General features: G+C 46.1%; 3 protein-coding genes across 5 annotated transcripts in view; 1 reads left to right on the top strand and 2 right to left on the bottom strand.

Moving 5' to 3' along the window:
- Positions 1 to 557: 557 nt before the first annotated feature.
- Positions 558 to 10,826, bottom strand: FAM53C (family with sequence similarity 53 member C). Of its 2 annotated transcripts, none has more exons than XM_034656080.1 (5): positions 10,694 to 10,826; positions 7,116 to 7,345; positions 6,667 to 6,724; positions 4,674 to 5,458; positions 558 to 3,600 (listed from the first exon to the last, which is right to left on the bottom strand). In XM_034656080.1, exons 2-5 carry the CDS (start codon positions 7,191 to 7,193, stop codon positions 3,343 to 3,345), a joined length of 1,179 nt encoding a protein of 392 aa, XP_034511971.1. In that variant the 5' UTR covers positions 7,194 to 7,345; positions 10,694 to 10,826; the 3' UTR covers positions 558 to 3,342. The 2 variants fall into 2 exon arrangements, with proteins under 2 accessions (XP_034511971.1, XP_002922774.1); XM_002922728.4 differs by lacking the exon at positions 10,694 to 10,826 and adding an exon at positions 10,239 to 10,519.
- A 53-nt stretch (positions 10,827 to 10,879) lies between these two features.
- The window catches only part of CDC25C (cell division cycle 25C), a 33,341-nt gene continuing 23,666 nt past the window's right edge, over positions 10,880 to 20,554 (top strand). Inside the window, exons 1-7 of one of the 2 annotated variants that reach the window (XM_034656075.1) lie at positions 10,880 to 11,015; positions 14,818 to 15,620; positions 16,221 to 16,426; positions 17,582 to 17,679; positions 18,343 to 18,388; positions 19,674 to 19,707; positions 19,825 to 19,914. In XM_034656075.1, coding sequence (XP_034511966.1) covers positions 16,233 to 16,426; positions 17,582 to 17,679; positions 18,343 to 18,388; positions 19,674 to 19,707; positions 19,825 to 19,914 — 462 coding nt within the window. In that variant the 5' untranslated portion in view covers positions 10,880 to 11,015; positions 14,818 to 15,620; positions 16,221 to 16,232. The remainder of the gene's footprint in view (positions 11,016 to 14,817; positions 15,621 to 16,220; positions 16,427 to 17,581; positions 17,680 to 18,342; positions 18,389 to 19,673; positions 19,708 to 19,824; positions 19,915 to 20,554) is intronic. The other variant, XM_034656076.1, reaches the window with a different exon arrangement.
- On the bottom strand, positions 11,929 to 15,038 carry LOC100464752 (oocyte-specific histone RNA stem-loop-binding protein 2-like). The gene is made up of 4 exons (XM_034656081.1): positions 14,903 to 15,038; positions 13,687 to 13,767; positions 13,471 to 13,575; positions 11,929 to 12,849 (listed from the first exon to the last, which is right to left on the bottom strand). Exons 1-4 carry the CDS (start codon positions 14,944 to 14,946, stop codon positions 12,699 to 12,701), a joined length of 381 nt encoding a protein of 126 aa, XP_034511972.1. The 5' UTR covers positions 14,947 to 15,038; the 3' UTR covers positions 11,929 to 12,698.

Here is a 20,554-nt window from a genome sequence, read left to right as displayed (position 1 = left end):
GCAAAAGAGAAGCTCTGGTGTTAGGATAATTTTCCAAAAGCAGTATTTTTAGAATGGAGAAATTGCCTAGGTCTTTGGAATCTGAATTCTGATGACTAAATCTCCATCTCTCCAGGGTATAAGATGTGAAAACTCTTAAAAAAGAAAAAGATTCCCAGTCAAGTCTCTCAGCCTGCTTTCTCCCCACTTCATACAAACCAATCTAGACAAGTTCCTGACTGGACCATCACACATTTCTCAGGGAGCCAGAATGTATAAATACTTGACTTCAACTTGCTGGAAGAGTGACCGTAGGTTAGAGGAGATAGGCACCAGGGAAACAAAGACCAAATCAGACTGCCAGAAATAACCAACGTCTTAACACAAGCCTGGGCCACAGGATATGACTGCCATGGCCATGAAGGGCCTAGGGACCAGATACTGCCCTCGAAGAGTAAAGGCCCAGCCATGCCCTAAGAGGAAGGAGCTGTCAGAGTTAGGTGGCCCTCTCCCTGCTTCCTTCTTGCCTTTCTTTGTGGAGAAGGGAAGAAAACACTGTAGTACACAAGATTGCTTGGGAAAATGAATTATTCTAATAAAACTTTATTTTTTCAAACACAGCCACAGAGGCAGGACCTCATGTTTAACACACACAGACTTATGGATTTTTTTTAATATAAAACAAAGTTTACGAAAAATTTTTTTCCACTTTTTGTATTTGTAATCCCATTAGCACAGGGACTTTGGCAGCAGGTGGGAGTGAAGGGCAGCTGGAGCTGCCACTGGGCAGTCACCGGGCACAGGAGGAGAGCACCAGCCTGGGAGTGGCTTCACTCACACACGCAGGAATACTCACCTACTGGTCAGCCACACCACACACACAACACAGATGCAGATGTCTACCCAGCGTCAACCACAGCCCTGTAAAGGTGTGCTCCACTCTGGGTAAGCCCAATATGTGAAAATCAGAATAGTCAAAACAGCTAAAGTAGAGGGAGGTTGCTTGCTTTACAAAAGAAGCAATCACACAGGCTGCTTTTAAATGGTCAGCAGTCCAAATGCATCGCAAAATAGCATTTGGCTTACACAGAACTGTTGATACAGATCTACTGTGTAAAGCAAAATGAACCACTTCTTGAAAAGGCTTGTCCCAGGGTCATGGGTGCTTAGATTGGGAAGCAAGATGACAGTTTCAACTAGTTTAACTTTCCAGATCTTAAAGTAATAGAATTCAAATATGGTATCTGTAGACCCTCTCCCCTAAGGATCGTACCCCTAGGGCTTTGGGGAAGCCACGGGAGAGGCAGAATTACTGCCCTCACTTCAGCTTAGGGCTTGCAGAGACCCCACTGGTCTTGCCAGTGGCCTACTGGAAGCTGGCACAGCCAATATGCAGCAGAGAGCCCAGGGATAAGGATGCCCCAGGAGAAAAAGAAGCTGGCACCAGGAAAATTATGGCCTAAGGAAGGAGAAGAGCCAAGGGAGGGATGAAACCAAGGATGGGCAACTCCTGGGCTCACAGTTTCCCTGGATTCTCCAGAGAGCCTTTTTCAGGCCCCTACAGACCTGGTAGCTCACTGGTAATACCTGGTAACTAGCAGGAGAAGGGGAAGAGCCCTGGAAGGGTAGAACCTCTAGAGCCAGAAGCTCAAGAAGAAATGGCCACCTCCTCAGGAGTGGAGGTGAGGAGACTGCAGCCTCGGTGACACTCCTATCCAACATGTGGGAAACCAAGAAAAAGACAGGTTCAATTCCATGAGGAAGAAAACATGTGGGCTTTGGTCTTCTTCCCTAACATGAGGAATTGGATCCTAAGACTCCCTGGAAATTGAAGAGAATGCCCTTCCTCCAATAAACCGGAAGGGCAGGTCCAATTCAGTTGTGCAGGGTCAACCGAAGCTGGATAAAGCCTCATAAGCTATTTGGCAGCCGCTTCAGTATCTCCATTGGTGCCAGGCCTACCAAGGGTCCCACAGCCGTTATACCCATCACTGCAGCCACTGGGACCTGCTGCCCTGGCTCAAGTTATGGGTGAGAAATAAAAAAAAGGAAATTCAATCCAACAACAACAAACTCCCAGCTGCTTCTCATAGCCTTTGCTTTACACATCCTTAGCCAACCCCTCAGTGAGCCCCAACCTCCCCGAGGTCTCTCAGGTCCAATTAGAGGCAAATAAACATTTCCTGGCAGGAATGGAAGACAAGCAAACTGGTAAATGCTGACATCCCCTTCTGCTTTCTCAAGCAGGTCAGAAAAGAGGTTAGGCCTGGATCTTCTAACAACAGGTTTCCCTACAGTCTGCTTCCAAAAGGCAGAGCTGGGATGAGCTTACCCATGTTTACTAGGCACTGAATGCCACTTCTGCTGCAGATGGGTCTCAGATGATGGGGACCAATACAGAGCCTTCCCTCCATGTTCTTGACCTTCGAAGCTCAGAGTGTGAGGGGGAAAAAAAATCCCATAACTAGAGAGGGAAAGAGGAAGATGGATCCCTCGAATCCTGCCTCAGTTGCCTACATGCGCTTATATCTACTTAGAGACCAAGGCAGGTTATATACAGCCTAGGCAATCTGATGAGAAAAAAAGGCCAGCTCAGAATCAATGTAAAGAGCCCTCTCCAATCCTAATGTTAGATCTACCTAGGGGAGGGGATGGCCCTAAGAAAAAGACCATTATCTGGGGTCACAGCACTTAAAAGACCCTGCTATACCCCAAAGAGAATCTTCTGCAGAGCCAGTGGTGCTTAAGGATTATAAGCCTGGTTCCAGAGCTACTTAGAAAAAAGAAAAACTTGGTGCCCTCTTCTTGACTCCTTGAATAAGCCTACTATCCCATGAAAATTCAAGATCCTGGGGGTATCATGATGCTCTGCTATTAAGGAGCAACTGCCTTCCTTCCCTAAGGCTACGCAAACACACCATTCCCCAAGTACACTCCCACGCACGCACACACTCTCACACAATTTCTCCGAGGAGGCTGAATGAACCCCCCACCCTGGCCAAATTCTAAGACACAAGTGCCCTTTGAAGCAAAGGGGCTAGTGAAATTCCCCGAGCTGGGGTCGGCAGACCCCTTCCTTCCCTGCCCATTGCTTTCTCGGTGGCAGGGATACTCACACTCAGGGCCGCCATGGGAAGGGTCTGCTCTGGGGCTGTCCCTCCCGCCACCAGCTCCGTTTATCTTGTCCCGGCCAGTCTCTTGGCATGGTCGAGCTTCCTGGAGCGAGAAGATTTCCGGCTGCCCTGAGTCGGAGCCCTCCACTCACCCCCATTCCCAGGCTGGGCCCCCGGCCTTGGGGCCTCGACACTTGTTAGTAGCCATAGAGAGTCAGTCTGTGTGGCCCCAGGAAGTAGCCTCTCAGTTTTAGTTCTCCTCAATTAGATTCAAGTCCAGGTCCCCAAAGTCCTGCTGGCAAAGTGTCCGCTTGCTCAGTGCCTGCCGCCCCCACCGCACGGCCCCCTCCTCCTCCTCTTCGCTTTCACTCAGCACCTGGGAGGAACCCCCAATGGGGCTGCAGGAAGCAGAGAGGGGTGGGGGGCTACAGGCCATGAACCATGGTGGAGAGATGCTGCTGCCTTCCCGGGCTGCTTCTTGGAGACAGAGACCTCCTGAGTATGGTTTCTGTCAAACAAACAACAAAGTTAAGAATGCAAAAAAAGATACCCACAGAACCCTGGGCCCAAACTCTACTTCCAAGTGTCCCTCTTGGTTACTCTTGCCAGCAGAAGTCCTAGGCTTTAGGGTGATGTATGTGAACTACCTGCTAACATTTGGAAAATTTATAATTTCTCCAAATTCTTTGAGGAATGAGCCCATAATTTCCATCAGATTCAAGATTAGGAGCTCATTTATAAGCTTCAAGTGGGCAGGAATACTGTCTGTATGTTTCACAATATCACAAGTGCCTAGTCACAGCCTGGTACATAGCAGGTAGTCAGTAATATTTACTGACTCATTGGAGGAATGACTCTATGAATAAGCATGTAGATTCCCAAAGAGGTTTGCGACCCAGTGGACTAGAAGGAAGGGTATGAAAAAAGGGGGCAAGTGCATACAACAGCTGTACTCACACTGGGAAGCCAAAATGCATTTGCTGAACGTGACTGATGCAGCAACCCGTTTTGCTTAAGCCCTCACAGCCCCAGGGGAAGTGTTGAAGGACAAGTGACAAAATGAGCCCTGAGGTCAAGGAGGAGCAGGGCACTGCTGATAGGATGTTTATGGCTTATGCATCCTCAGAGTGGAGGGAAAGTGCCTTTAGCAGAACAATCGTGAATCCCTGTTGGAAGATTTAACATGGGTCTCACCTCAGTTTCTCTAGAACCCCCAGGCCGAAGGAGTGACACAGGACATGGACTTTGAGTGCTAAAATGGGTAGTCTTGGGCAACCAGGATTGTAAATCACCCTAGCAAAAGCTCAGACAGAAAAGAACCTGCCAGGGGCGCCTGGGTGGCTCAGTCAGTTAAGCAACCGACTCTTGATCTCACCTCAGGTCTTGATCTCAGGGTCCTGAGTTCAAGCTCCGTGTTGGGCTCCACAAAGGGTGTGGAGACTACTTACAAATTAAAAAAAATTTTTTTTAAATAAAAAAGAAAGGAACCTGCCACGAGTGCATGGAACTAGAGGACAGCTCTCAGGGAAAATGGAAGTCTCCCTCCTCCCCACCAAGCTTCCCTAGCCCTGCTGGTCCCACCTGATTCATCTTGTCAAAGTCCAAAGAAGGCCGCAGCCGCCGGGGGTCCTCCTCGTGGCGCCGCTTGACTCCAGCTTTGCGGGCATCCAGATCACAGGGTTGTGAGCGGCTTCGGGGAAGATTGCGGAGGCCTCGAGGTCGCCAGGGCAGCTCTGGGGAGGATGCAGGGGAGCTCCGGGCAGAGGGCAAGAAGCGGCTTGCCTGTGGACCCAGGCTGGGTGACAGGGAGAAGCGGCGCTGGGGTGGACAAGGTGACAGGGACTCAGCATCACTCTCCCAGGAGCCACTTTGAGGGGAGGTGGCACAGGGTCGAGAGGAATCTTGGGCCAGGGCCAGGCTGAAGAAAGGGGGACTGTAGGGTCTGTGGGCTGGGGCACATTGAGAAGAGGCACTGGGAGCTTGGAGGAACCTGAGGCTGGAGACCCGCTTTGGGGGGCTCTGGTGAGGCACCTGCGGCCCACCCCCTCCACCACTGCCCCGGTGCTTGATGGGAGTCCACAGCTTGGAGGGGGCGGGCCGCCACACCGGCTGCCAGCGAGACAGGTCCACGGGCACTGAGAGTGAGCGGCAGTGCCTCTTGGATGGAGGGGCAGGGGGCACAGGAAGCTTCTCTGGGTCTGGGGGCTCAGGGCTTAGGACTTGGGAGAGGGGCTGCTCCTGTGGGGAACTTCCCGGGCTGGGTGGTCTGAGGTGCAGGCTCAAGCCTGAGGGGTGGTAGCTGAGGTTGAGGCTGTCCTGGAATTCGGCACAGGAACAGTGGGGCAGGCCCCTCCAGGAAGCACCTTCTGGAAAGCATTCATAATAAAAATAGTACTAATGAGAGCTAACATATTTTTAAGGGCTCACTATTTGCCACACAATGTAATGAGCACTTTATGTGATGTTTCCCCAAAACCTCATGAGGTAGGTACTATTATTCCCATTTCACAGATGATAGAAGTCCAATAACTTGTCCAAAGTCATGTAGGAATAAAAGGCCCAAAGAAAGATTCAAACCCAGGTCTGCCAGATGCTAAGGCCAGGTCTCTTAACCACTACATGATACTGCCTTATGAGGAACCACCTGAAATTGAAAATAGTCTCATGTACTGCCTGCCACTCGCTCTCAAAGGCAGACCAATTCAAGAGAAGCAAATGCACGTGTGCCCTGATCATCCCTCACTCCACCCAACCCAACTCTGTTCCCCTACCCACCAGCCCCAAGTTGTGAAAAGCAGACCCATGCTCTTCTTCCTTAGTCTTTCCCCTTCCTGTGCGTCACCAGCGCCAAGGCAGGAGTTAGGGCTGCCAAGGAGTAAGAGGTAATCAAGCAGGTAAAAGATCATTTTAATTCCTAGAGAGTGCAAATAGGGTAGGGAAGGCCTTTGACAGTGGAACCTGTGCTAGGGAAACCCTAAGACTATTCATGTTCCTTTGTGTCTGGCCACCCACAAAGAAATACTCGAATTAACACACGGATATGGAAAGATCTTCTACCTATAGTATAGTTAAGTTTTAAAAAAAAAAGTGCAAGTAATATATTTAGTATGCAACCTTTTGCAGGATTAAAAAATACACATTTATATTTGCTTCTATTTCTATAAAGAAACTCTAGATGGATAGACAAAGTAATAACAAGAGCTGCTTTTAGGAGGTGGTGGGAGATGGATGGAGAAAGCAGACTTTTCTCACTATGACCTTTTCATTATTTTAAAATTGTTGAACTACATGAACATACTACCTATTTAAAAAAATCAGAGTATGGGGGAGCAAAAAAAATAACAAACAAACAAAACCAGATTATAAAAGTCCCACCAAGGCTCGAGTAAGAACCAACTAAACAAATAACTTCCACGCTGCGGCAGAAAAATGGAGACAAGTGTCAATCTCAGCAGGTGACCCTGGCAAGAAAGTTGTGGAGGTAGACTAGCTAGCCAGGGTCACTGGAAACCAGTGCAAGAAAGATGTGGGTGGAAGCATGGGCGTATGCACAGATACATGCACAATGCCTTACCAGACACAAGCTGGAAAGGGTTCCCACAGTTGGAGATGTCTGCATGATCAGGCAGAGGCTAAGAGAGAGAGAGAATATCCATCATGATTCAGGTTCAGGACACAGATTTCCAGGAAGCCCTCTTCAGCTCACCCCTGGAATTCAGGGGCTACAGGGATGTGAGGGACTCCTAAATGTTCTCTTCTTGTCTTCCCAAAGTTACTGAGTAAAATAATCCACATCTTCCAACATCTCAAACTCTTCTCCACCCAAGTTTTGGTGTCCCTTCTCTACCAATGGAAAAATACGTGCCCCCTTCCTTTTGGGCTGGTTTTGAGCCTTTAATAGGCTCTTCCAGTACAAGTACCATGACTCATACGGCACAGGACATGGGGAAAGTAGCAGCAACAAACAGCCTCAGAAAAAAAGGGGGAAGGGGTCGTAGAGAAGCAGGAAGACTGGTCTTTTACCAGACTGATGCTGAAGCGTGTGCATTTCAGCTCATCCAGAGTCTGCTTCTGTAGCTGCTCAGTGATCAGAGTTATCATGATTCTCCCCAGGATTTGACTTGCACACTTTGGAGCAAATGATGGATGTCTTCCCTGTTGTTCTTCCAGACCTCACTCGTGAGCCGTCTTCTGCCACTGCAGCACCATTCTAGCACCATTGGGACTTCCCTCTCCAGTCATGCCTGCTGATTCTGCCAATTACAGAGGGACCAGCCCCAAGTGATATTAGAGATGTACCTGGCCCAAAGGTGGAAAATGCATGGCACACATACCACAGTATCCCTATGCCAGGCCTCTGGCAGACATCATTAATTGATCACAGCTCTTTCCAGCTAAGCCTCAACATAGCCTCAGAAACATCCTGAACTTGGCACTCCAATTAACCAGTAAAACAAACTGGAGTTAGCAAGCAAGTTGAAACCTATTTGCCACTCCTAACCTGGTTCATGCTGTGCTTTGTCTACCCAGCGTACCAGCACCACTTAAACAGCTCAAGTGAGAGAGGGATGCCCAAATGGTTACTTCCATCCTGACTGCCCCAATATTTTATCTTCCAATCAGAAACAGAGAGGTACCCTTTTCCTAAACTACAGAAATAGTAACAGGGAACAGGGAGGAGCACTGGTTATAGGAATGACTTTTTGCTTCAGACCAATCAGAGTAAACAAGATTTTATGTTCTCCTCTAGCTTGAATGTTTGATATATTATTGTTTTCCAACAGATACTGTATATATTTTCTTATAAAACGGTGAGAAGAGAGAAATGGTACGATTTTTTCTAATTACACTTCAACTTTATACATGTTAAAAACAACAACTGTATGACTTCAACTAAGTTTTTAGCCTGATCTTACTCAAAGACCATGGATTCAATTAATCAAGACTCCTTCTCATGGTCAATTTCAGTATAAGCAAACTAATTCTATCAGAGAACAGTCTTCAAGCCTACACAATTGCCTGAGGGGCCTTGCTCAGTGGACGAGGGGAAGATAACCTAGTGTTTCCATATGGTTCTGCCTATTCCAAGAAATGACCAGCAGGCAGACAGCTCATCAGAGGGTATATGTAGAATTCTCTAGTAGATACAACAAACATTCAGGAAATCTAAGTCTTGCTCCAATTTGCTATGACAGTTCTGGGAAGTAACTTGACTCTTCTTGGCCTTACTTAACCTACATGTAAAATGGGCAGAATAAATCTGTCTTATTAATCTGTCACAGGTACAATATAACACGAAATATCAAAAGGTAAAAAGTATACCATCCAGCCTGTACAAATCAGGAGTCCACATAGACTGCTGTTTCTCAAATGCTGCTGTTTGTTGCTCTACACAGCCTAAGAATGCCACAGGTGATAATATCATTAAGATGAAGAAGGCAATTGGGTTTATCTATTTGGCTGGATGCCAACCTCCCTCATCTGAACACCTAGGGAGGTCCAAAACCGCTCTCCAGTGACCTTGGAAGCAGATCACTTTCTACTTTTGCAAAAAGAGGGAATCATCTCTAACCCATTCCCACCTGAGAGAGAGGTAGGTAAGGAAGAGCAAAGAACTATATGTTGATGTATCTGCAGTTTTTTGGAAGCTGCGAGAGAAGTCAATCATCATTACAGTTAACTATCATTTTCATGCGTAATTATTATTACCACCCTGAACAAAGTTCCAGCTTCCCGAGAGCTCCCTTCAGCGGCTTCCCCTATATTCTTGTGGGAAAAGCTAAAGCTTATATCACTTCTGCTCTTGGTTTCTTAGCTCTGCCCCCAAAAGATCAACTAGAGAGGGAACCTAACTACAGGCTTTTGCCCCAGAGATCCCAGGCCTCAGGCTGACCAGCCATGAAGAGCAGGGAGTGAAGCAAACTCTTTCAAGCTTTTCATGAGGCATTTGGCCAAACAGCAAACTCCCAGCCCTCTCTGGGATCAAGTGAAGAGAGTGATTTTGTGTTTTTCTGCATTTTAATTGTTGGGATGTGGCCACACACGGCGGTAATTGGAACAATGCAACTACCACCACGCAACTGATACTCTCAGACTGAGTTTCCTAAAACAGGCCAGGCTGAGAGGGGGAACAGAACGGAAGCCATAAGGAATCAAACCAGGACACAAAAGAAGGCAAACCAGCTCCGCGAGGGGCCTCCTCTTTCTCAGGCAGGCATAGAAAAAAGTGCAAGAAACCCTCTCTTGCCGCCTTCCTTCCCCTTCCATTTTGTATATCTGAGGGGCAGAGACAGCCCTGAATGTTCACTAAACAAGTTAAAACTTCTCAGCTTAACAACTGGCACAGGGTTCAGCCCTTCACAGAGCAGCAGGCCGCTAGGCCCTCCCCACGACCCCACCAGGCCCAACTCTCAATCCAGGCTTTCCCTCCACCATGGGCCCCCTAAAATAAAGACTGGACCCCCACCCCATCTCCTGTTGGATGGCAGGAGCCCCTGACATTCGTGTTTCAGGGATGCTGAGGTTGTGCCGAAACCTGAAGAACCTAGATCAAGTCAGACCAAGGGGGAGGAGAGTCACAAATCCCCTGGGGACCTTCCCCCAAGGTCCCAGCCCCACACCTCTGGGGGACACTAAAGAAAAACATGAGGGAGGCAGGGAGGTGCATGAACAGGTAAGTGGGGACCTGACTGCTCTTCCTCCATATGGCTCTGGCGGGGATAGGGGTGACAAGTGGGGAGCACCCCTCCCCCCACCCCGATGAAGAAGCAAAAGGCTAGGCCCCCCTTCAGTCTTCAACCTCTCCCTCGGTTGCCCTGCCTGTCCCTGCGGGGTGGGGCATGGGGCGTCCGCTAGCCCCTAGGGGGGCACCAGGCTAGCCCAAGGGGGCTGTCTTTCGCCTCTTCCCAATCAGCTTCTATCATCTGGCCGCGGGAAGCGAACTCAGGACGCAGGGGATGGAGAGGGTCTGGGACTTAGCACTCATCCAACCCCTCCCCCACCGGGTCCCGTGCTCTCCCCGCGGAGGCGTCCAGAGAGGCCGTGCCGCGCGCGCGGCCGGGCTGGGGGAAGGGAAAGAGGGAAGGAGGGAGGGACAGTCGAGGTGCCCGCCCCGAGGCCCCAGCGCCACCTGCCCTCGCCACCTACCACAGCTCCTCCAGCTCCCAGGGCCGCGGCCGGAGCAGCTCTGAGCGCTCGGTTCGCCCCACGGAGCCCTTAAAAGGCGCCGGCGCGAACCAACGGGCCCCTAAGGAGCGTGGGGGGATGGCTCTGGTTCGCAGAATCGCCCTGAACCGCCCGCGGGGGCTCGAACCCCGCGTCCTTTCTCTCTCAGAGTCTTTTTTGGAAAGTGCTGTCGGGAATGAGCCAGGCTCTTTCATTTAGGGATGAACGTCGTTTCCCCACTATCGAGTCACCCCCTCCAAAATATTGAAGAAGGTGGACGGGCCCAGTTGGCTGCACATCTACAAATCCGCGGGGGAGACCCTGTCGGATGAAGGTAAACAAAGCCATTCCCCTTGCCCTCGGTTCCAACACTGGCACAAGTAAGGACCCCTACTCGATTCGAGCCGCGTAAAAGAAATAGCCAGAGTTCCTCTTACCTGCTTTCCTGTCCCGTCCTCTACGGCCGCGTCTCAGAAGGAATCCCCCTTCCGCCAGCAGAGGACCGGTCCGCGCCGTGAAGACTTCTGGGAAATGTAGTCCAAGAGCGGATTAAGGCCTGCTCGGAGTCCCAGGAGCCACTCTTCTAGCTGCCGGATCGCCTCGAACCTTATAAACCCAGGACTTATAACGGTTGCGGGGCCGTTCCCAACTGGTTCTGTAATTAGCCCTCACCCAAAACACTTCGTAAAGCTGAGGAGGGCCCAGGGCTGTTCACTCCTCCTCCTTCCTCAACGCACCCCCACCCCCCAGCAGGATGAGGTAATGGGGTTGTGATTATGACATCATAGGCGGTTCAGTTGCTTGCGGGGGTGGGGGGGAGGGGGGAGTATGGTGGTTACAGCTGGACCACTTTCCTTAAGACAGAAAGGGAGGGAGGAAGGGAACAGGTAGCTGGGTAAAAGATGTATTTCCTCTTCAGGAAGAGGATGCCACCCTTTATTGCATTTCCACCACTGCCACCACCTCCCGCCTCAGCCAAAGTTTAAGTCTTTTTTGAAAAGACTGAATGTAGACGTTAGTAGGAAAGAGGTTGGGGAACAGCTAAATGGTTACTGGCTCTTATGTAAATTTGAGTCTCAGCTATCAAAGAAGGTTTAGAAAAGCAGGCAAAAATGGGAAAAGAAGTTTTAAACAATGCCTTCGTCTTGTGATCTCTTTGTAGGGCAGTTTTAGATTTTTAAAAATCTATTGGGAAGTAGTAATGCAAGTAATCTTCACTATTACACTTAGCAACACGTCCCTTGAAAGACGTCTGTTTTCTCTAAATATTTTGCGCCTCACTCAAATCTGGGACAGATATATAACTGATCAGCTAGAAAGTAGAACTAGTGGTGAGAATCTTCCTCACAGAACCAGGGAAGGGAGTGGATAGGAGCCACCAAGTCTGCAAACCGAAAAAGAAGAGTAGAGGCAAAGTGAGCTATTTATCAAGAAAATGGTAGTTGAGGGAAGATGCACTGCACATTTCCTTTCCCTGCACATTTAAAATCCCTTGGCAAAAGAGGGGGCAGGGGTCATGAAGTATAGGAGATATGGTTTCCAATAATTGCTGTTGTGGAGCACTTATTATGTGCCAGGGACTGTGCTACTTACTTTAAATATGTATTCTTATTTTTTTGCTTAGAATCATCAAATGAGACAAATCTCCCTATTTGACAGATGAAATGGTCGGAGAGATTAAGTGATTGCCCATGTGGTGGACCAGGGTGATATTACAAAGCAGTCCTTGAGGCTCTAAAGCCCTTGGTCTTCACCACTTGGTGATACTCATTTTTATTATTAACCATGCTTAATAAAGTTCAGTGATTGAGAATAAGAAGTTAGCATTGGCTCATTTGCAAAACATTGAAATAAATTGAGACACTTAAAAAAAAAAACAACAAACCAAACGCTTCATGTCAGATTTCAAGGTCTCATTTCCAAGGAAGATTATACCCCTTTCATCAAGTATAAAATAACCTTCAGTGCAACCCAACTTTCCCACCATTACCAACTACAATTAAATCTCCTTATGCCACGTTTAGTTCTCAGATTTTTTTAAATTCATGTCCTATTTTTTCCCCATTTTTCTTCTTTTTTTCTTCAACTACTACCTTGAACCCCATCCTAATTGTTACCTCATGAGCCAGACCCCATTTCTAACCCTGCTCCAATGTGTTTTAGAAGAGGATACTACATGGGCTCCCTTCTGTTCTCTATCCAGATTCACTGAGGGTTCCAGGGCCTGGAACCAGTAATCGGGGAGGTCATCCAAAGGGGTGGAACCCATTGGCTCTAAGAGACACTCCATTTCCTACCTAGGAAGGTGGCAGAGTCAGAGGAACATGCACCTCATTCAGACTCTCCCTTTTCAGCCAGTGGTAGCTAAACCTTTGCAAAGTGAGGAGAGGTGGGGCTCAGTCCACCACTCAAACAAGGAACCAAGAATAATGCACACACCCCTCAGACCCCCTGCCCTGCAGGGGATGGCTGGGAGGAATCCCAGGAATGTAGGGCTCTTCTCCACTGCCTGATCTGGGCATCCCAGGAGCGACGGCTGTACCTCCTCTTCTTGTTTGGTGTTTGAGGGTGAAGTCCTGGCTGTCGCTTTGCCCTGGCAATGACAAATATGTGTCAGATTCAGGTCAGGATGAAGGGGCACAGCTCATTGTTTATCACAGTGAATTCGGAGACTTGGGGATTTCCGGAGTGAGGTAGGACCAATGCCTTCAATTCAATAAGAAAAAATAAATCTTCAGATGGGATTAAGCACTAAACTTCCTAAATTCCTAATATTCTTCTGGGAAAGGTAATTTAGATATTCCAACTCTCTTAGAAGTCAAGATAGATATAAAGACAGTATCTGACATCCCTTTGAAATACATACTACCTTTTTATACATTTAGGTTGCATGTATGGATGGAAACTTACATGCAATTAGGCAAGTATGTTGTAATTAGCAAAGTCAGCTGGAGGTATGAGGTAAAATCGTTAGAAAAAACTTCATAACAAACTGAATAGAACTTTAAAAACTCTGATGGGCTAAGTATGATTTGTTCCATTTGAAAAAAAATTCTTGAAAATGTATTTTTGGGACTACACTGCAGGAGAATTAGTTGTAGTAATGATGCAACCTTGTGAGAGCCCTCAGATTCTAGTATCTTCCCATCACCCTACATTGAACCAAAGCCACTTGGATAACGCTGTTGTTGTGACCACCCACAAGTGCACTCACTTGGGAACCTGCTGCAGGAAACACTGGTAACCAGGTGTGCGCTTGCCATAATCTATCTGTTTTTGCCGCCGCTGTAGAACAATTTCATCTGTCTCTACCTCCCACCTGCGGGGGAGGTATACAGTGGCTCCATGAAGTGTGATTATGGTTATCAAAGCAGAAACCAACTCATCCCACACACACTCCCTTAACCCCCAGTCTGGTTTTCAAACTCACCTGGCATGGCAGGGCTCTGTGCTGACTCCCACACTCACCATCTCAATCCCGGAGAGCAAAGACTCTTCACACACTTTCTTTCTGGGGAAGTAGATTCTACAGATGAAAATGGTATTAGGATAAAACCTGGCAGGCTACACTGTATGCGGACACCAGATAAAGGTTGTATTTCTGACTTAACTGTTTCTCAAAGATAAAGGTTGCATTTCTGATTTGTTTCTCAGACTGGTCTGCAAGCCGTCAGCACAAGTAGCCCCTGGAAGCCTTGGTAATTCCTATGTCCCACTCCGGACATATTGAATCATCATTTGGGGGGCCTGCATTTTATTTATTTATTTATTTATTTATTTATTTATTTTAAAGATTATTTATTTATTTATTTGACAGAGATAGAGACAGCCAGCGCCCTTGGTAATTCCTATGTCCCACTCCGGACATATTGAATCATCATTTGGGGCGCTGTGCCACCCAGGTGCCCCTGGGGGCCTGCATTTTAAAGAGCTTCCAGGTTATTTAGAATAGTCTTTTTTTTTTTTGGTATTATGGAAAATTTCAAAAATACAGAGAAGAGCACAGCATGTTTCGCTACTCAAAGTATCGTCCTGGGACAAGCCGCATCAGCATTAGCTGCATGCTTGTTAGAAGTGCAAAATCTTGGGCCCCAACCCAGACCTACTGAATCAGAATTTGCATTTTAACAAGATCCCCAGATGATTAGTATTCATGTTAAGCTTTGAGAGTAGTGATATAATGGATCCCTAGTTACCCATCAGCTAATACTCATGGCAAATCTTGTTTCATCTATGCTCACCACTATTCCCACAGGATTATTCAAATCCTCGACTTTAAGAATTCTTGAAAAAAATAAAAAATTCTTGGGGTGCCTGGCTGGCTAAGTCAGAAGACCATAGGACTCTTGATCTCGGGATCCTGAGTTTGAGCCCCACATTGGGTGTAGAGATTACAAAAACAAATAAATAAACCTTGGGTGGGAGATTAATTTTTTAATATCACCTTATCAATGTCCAAATTTCCATTTATCCTTCGGACTGTGATAAGAATTATGCCAAGAGATGATTCAGTTCCCCCGCTTTCCCTCAAAAGAAATTTCCTTTATCCCGCATAACCTAGAGTCTAAGAGATGCTGCGTTGTAAAAGGAACATCGAAGGAACGCTCTTGGAAGAAGCCAGCGCTGTTCTGCATAAGTACACACACCTGTCCCGTTTCAACATCTGCCATTCCAGTGGAAAAGGCTCCATCTCCAAATGAAGGCAAGCAAAACGAAGAAGAAAAGACCCACGTAACAACACAAGAAAGAAGCAAGGAAAGAGAAACGTTTAAAACACCCTGCATCCAAACAAATCTCCCCAGATATTATCCTGAAGAGCGCTAATCGCTCACGAAGTGCAGTTTAAATCTCCCGGGGTTGGAGGGGCTAAGGGAATGGAGAGCTTGGGAAGGCTGTGGCGATTGGCCAGAGGGAGAGCCAATGGTGTGCCAGGCACCCAGGGGGGCGGAGCTTACGTCGGGGCTTGCTGAACGCTGATGGGCCAATGGACATCCTGCTCTGTCTGAGGGGCGGGGCAAATTGTGTTCCTTCCAAAGCAAGCTCACTCTGGAGATGTAGAGCCAAACGATTGGCCGTGGGGGTCCGGGAGGGCGAGCGCAGATTGGCTGGCGCAGCTTTGAGGTGAATGGGATAGGTTCATTGGGAAGGCGGAAGGTTTGAACAGCCGGGACCTGTGACTGTTGGTATTCTTGAACCGAGGCGGTAACTTCGACCCTCTCCTGAGAGAAACGCAAACCTCGACTCGAGCCTATCCTGTCTAGAAGCAGAATTTTAGTCTGGTTAATTGACTCTTTTCCTCAGATTTCTTTTAATTCTGCTCAAGGCTTCGCTTGTGACTGATTTCCCACTTCTGTTTCTCCTGAGGTAAGCGCGGGGCCTTCACCGGAATCCGAGACACCATCGTCCCCTCAGGGCCCGGTCGCGGTCCCACAAACAGAACTTCAGGGGACCTAAAAAGTCACTGTCGAGAGTTAAAAGACCTGATATTCCGTCCTTGGCATGAATCACGAGCTGTGTAGCCCCCGAACAAGTGAAAGCCTCTTTTCATTCCTTTTTTGAAGTCTTGGGTTTGGAACGCCTGGCTGGCTCAGTAGATGGAACGTGGGACTGTTGATTTGGGGTCGTGAGTTCGAGCCCCACATTGGGTTGTAGACCTGACTTGGGGAAAAAAAAAAAAAAGTCCTACGTTTGCCTCTAGTTAAGTCCAGTTTCCGAGGTAAAGGCCAAACGGCTTGGGCCACGTGCGATTTCACCCTCAGGCCGACCTGTGATTCATTGGTTGGGATTGGGATACCTTCCCCCCCCCCCCCCCCCACCGTATGAGCCGCTAGGCCCCTGCTGGGAAGGGAGGAGGAGGTTGTGAAAACCGGACAGTTTGTGAGGTGCATGTGTAGAATGACTTTCACCTTTTAGCTAGGTTTTATTTAATTAACTAATTAATTAATTAATTATTTTTCCCCTTAGGTTTCGGAGGCCATGTCTGCAGAATTCATTTCATCTGCAGGACAGGAGGGACGCCCCAGCTCAGGACCCAGTTTTAGATCCAGTCGGAGAAAGATATTAAACCTCCTCCTGGAGAGAGACACTTCCTTTACTACCTGTTCAGATATCCCTAGAACTCCAGTGAACAAACTCTTTGGTGATTCTGCAAACCTAAGCGTGTTGTCTGGGTAAATTCACTTTTCACACAGTATCTCCTTTGCTTTTCTGAATAGTCTTTGGGTTTGTTGTTTTTTTTTTAAGATTTTATTTATTTATTCAACAGAGACAGAGACAGCCAGAGAGAGAGGGAACACAAGCAGGGGGAGTGGGAGAGGAAGAAGCAGGCTCATAGCTGAGGAGCCTGACGTGGCTCGATCCCATAATGCCAGGATCACGCCCTGAGCCGAAGGCAGATGCTTAACCGCTGTGCCACCCAGGTGCCCCTAGTCTTTGGGTTTTTAAGAAATTATTCTGACTCAAAGATCAGGGGTGAAGTTTTGTTTTATTATATTTATTTATTTATTTTTTAGATTTTATTTATTCATTTGACAGCACAAGCAGGGGGAGCAGCAGGCAGAGGGAGAAGCAGGCTCACCAAGCAGGGAGCCCAATGAGGGCTCGATCCCAGGACTCTGGGATCATGACCTGAGCCGAAGGCAGACACCTAACGACTGAGCCACCCAGGTGCCACGTAGGGGATGAAGTTTTAAACCCTGTCCTTCATTACTGTATGACCCTTGAATCTCAGGTTTCTTTTTTGTGACATAGAAATAATCATCTCTTCCTATCTTACTATGATCTTGTGAGAATCAAATGATATGATGTCTGGGAGAAGTCTTTGCAAACTCTGTTGCGTTATATGAGTTGGTTGTTTTATTAGTATTACTATTAATATCAGTGTTATTGTTATTGCTCTTTAAATTCTGGTCATGCCATGCTCTGATGCCTCAGCTAGCAAACAAAGTTGGAGAGTTATAGACCTGAGAGGTACTAGAGACTCCAAGGAGAAATCAAATCTGTGTGCTCACAGTGCGAAGTGGAGAAGATGTGGGGTCAAGACCAACTTCAGCCAATAATCTTTGGTCCTCAGTTAAAAAAAATTACTTGTCTTACTATGTTGGTGAGGAGAAATGACACGCAAATAATTGGAGTAGAGAAAAGTGGGATATTTTTCTCAGCCTACTCTGAAATATTGCCAAAAAGCAGCTAGATTTATTTGGACACTGTTCAGATTGTGTGAATGACTATTGAGGGGTGGTTCAAATGAAGAGGATAATGTGATCTTTTCTTTTAAGGATATTGCAACCTAATAGGAATCTTGATATACTATTATGTCTCAATAGAGGAACCCCAAAATGTTGCCTTGATCTTTCGAATCTTAGCGGTGGTGGAGAGATGTCTGCCAATCAACTTAACACTTCCATAGACCTTGATGAAACTGGTAAGGGGAAGGGAGGTAAAGGCCTCAAGGGAAATAACTCTTTTAAGGGAGAGGACAGGGTAGTTAGATAGAGATGGAAGGTTGTAAAAGTAGGTGGAGATCCTTGAAGTTGGAATTCTGTGAGTACCTAGTGGATTTTTGAGAATGACAAGCCAAGAAGAGAAATGAAATATCATTAATAAGAGTCACTTTGCATTTGAAAAATTTAGACGGGAAGGAATATTTTGCTGACTAAGGGATGGTAGGAATGAAAGTAGTAGTTAAAATGAGACATTTTATGCCCTACTCTAATTTCAGCAAAGGCAAAGAAACAAACGTAAATGTTTGTTAGCTAATTTTTGTGTTTTTGTAGGGTCTGAGTCCAAAAGGAGTCAACCACTTTAGTATTTGTTCTACTTTCAGATTTCCTGAGCGATAAAAATTATTTTCTACTCATGAAAAAAAATCTCTGTTGTTTAGGGTAGTGCACTGTTTCCCAGCATTTTTTCTTTGTGACACATGTAAATTTTGCAGTTTTCATGAACTTGTACCTTGTACCATAAACTTAGTATCTATCAAGAGCCTTTGTGTTCAAAACATGAGCTTTTGAAATTAAGAAATGAAGAAAACCAGAAGGAAAGACAGAATGCATGGATAAGAATAACTGTTCATATCTGATTACAGGTCACTTGGATTCTAAAGGACCTCAGGAAATACATTTAACTGGGATGTAAGTTCTTTTGCTAAACGACCCCCATGCTAAAGCCTTTTCAGCGCTGGCACAGATTTTATCCTATGCAGACTCTGTAGAATACAGAACCTTTTGCTTTGGGTGTAAGTGGGCTTCAAAGCCTAGATCCTTCTTTTGAAAGGTTTTTTAAGTTTCCCAGATCTAAATAGTTCATTTTAACCATTACATACAATCTGTGTTATATTTAAAAATGAAAGAAATTGGTATGTTACGTTTAGGCATCAGCTGTTACCTGCATGTGAGTAGGGCTATGTTAGAGCATCTAGATTCCAGTAGCTTACTGTTTCACCCCCTGTGACTCTGAAGAGTTTCTTAACTTCACTGGACCTCTGTTTCTTCCTCTGTAATAAGTAACAATGGAAATAATACTAATACTTCTCATATTAAGATGAAATTTATAAGGATGTAAGGATGCTCTTGTAAAGTTGAAATTTAGCACATGCCAAGCATTTTATGATGTTTAGTATTATTATTCATGGGGATTCTTTGTTGGAGATGTAAAATGTTCAACCAAGGAATCCTCAAGGAATGAAAGGTAATTTTAATTCAACTTCTTCACTTCTTAGGCTTATTGTAAGATTTCCATTTGACTGTTTTAATCTTCTTAGAACTTTGTTTTTCAATATCTAGGTGAATTAGGTGCCACTATGGTGCACTAGTGAAAGCATTCCATGACTTTTTAAAATTTTATTTAATTATTTATTTTTAAAAGATTTTATTTTTAAGTCATTTCTATACCCAGCGTGGGGCTTGAACTCACAACCCCGAGATCAAGAGGCACGTGCTCCAGTGACTGAGCCAGCCACGTGCCCCTCCATAACTGTTTTTAATAATACATGTGAATATTTCACTTTGGATTGCTTGTAGTTTCTTTGACTTGTTTAAAATGTCCTAACCCATGGTGACTGGATAAAATCCTGGCAGGAAGGATAGTAATTCATAAAAAATAAATATTAGCTCCTAATAGCCAAAGCTGGAAAATTAGTCAATTGTGTCTACGTAAAATGTAGGAAAATCCCATCATCTTTGATGTATATCTATATATATGGTTATGCACATGAAATGAGGGCCTTATCCCCAGGACGTCACTCAACATCTTCATATTTACCAGAGAGCACCCTGCTTATTGTTACTCAAAGAGACACATCAACTGGATGTAGGGCTCCTAGCATGGAAGGAAGGAAAAGTTGGGATGCTTCAAGCCACTGACAAATAACCAAACAGTATTTGGGGTTAACTGACTGGCAGTTTTTTTGGTCTGCAGGAATCATCAACAGCACCTTACAAAATGCAGCCCAGTGAGTAGCATCTCTTTCTTGGGTTTGGGTTTGTTTCTCAGTGGGAGAGAAAGAGGCTTTGCACCTCACCTGTGGCTCGAGGATGCTGGATATTCTCAGAAAAATGTTCTCTTGTAGGCACAGCTGCGTTGTAGCACTCCAAATACTTTGGACCATGGCAACAGAAAGAAAGATGCAGTATGTAGCTCATCCACAAATAAAGAAAATGTGAGTGGTAAATGGAAACCAACATACGTTAGCACTTCACTTCCTGTGAGGGGAACAACTCATCACTATCATTATGAGATCTAGAACCTTTATGCCTCAGTGTGTGGATATGCAAACTGCATCACTACAGGCAAAAAATTCATTTTTTTAAAAGATTTTATTTATTTATACAACAGAGAGAGAGAGTGAGCAGGGAGGAAAGGCAGAGGGGGAGGGAGAAGCAGCTCCCCGCTGAGCAGGGAACCCTATGTGGAGCTTGATCCCAGTACCCTTGGGATCATGACCTGAGCTGGAGGCAGAGGCTTAACCAACTGAGCCACCCAGGCACCCCTAGGCAAAAAATTCTTTATGGTTTGTTTTTTTTCTCTTTAAGCTTTGACCCTAGAACAGAAACCTAATTCCTAGTCTTCCATAGTAGGTCATCATTATTACCCATGTTCAGTTGATTTGTTTAAGGACAAAAAAATCTCTGTTACTGTAGTTTGGGAATTTAGAACTATTTTTTTTAAACAGATAAAGGTAATGCACATAAGTTGTTAACATACTCTTTGCATGGCTTCGTGTCTGGGTCTACTTTATTTCCTCTTATTTCTCCCTTAGTCCAGCTTTTTAGTCCAAATTCTGAGAAAACCATGGGCCT

The sequence above is a fragment of the Ailuropoda melanoleuca genome, chromosome 3 (assembly GCF_002007445.2).
Source record: "Ailuropoda melanoleuca isolate Jingjing chromosome 3, ASM200744v2, whole genome shotgun sequence".
In the NCBI taxonomy this organism is placed as follows: Eukaryota; Metazoa; Chordata; class Mammalia; order Carnivora; family Ursidae; genus Ailuropoda; species Ailuropoda melanoleuca.
This window is presented reverse-complemented; position numbering and strand designations above follow the sequence as displayed.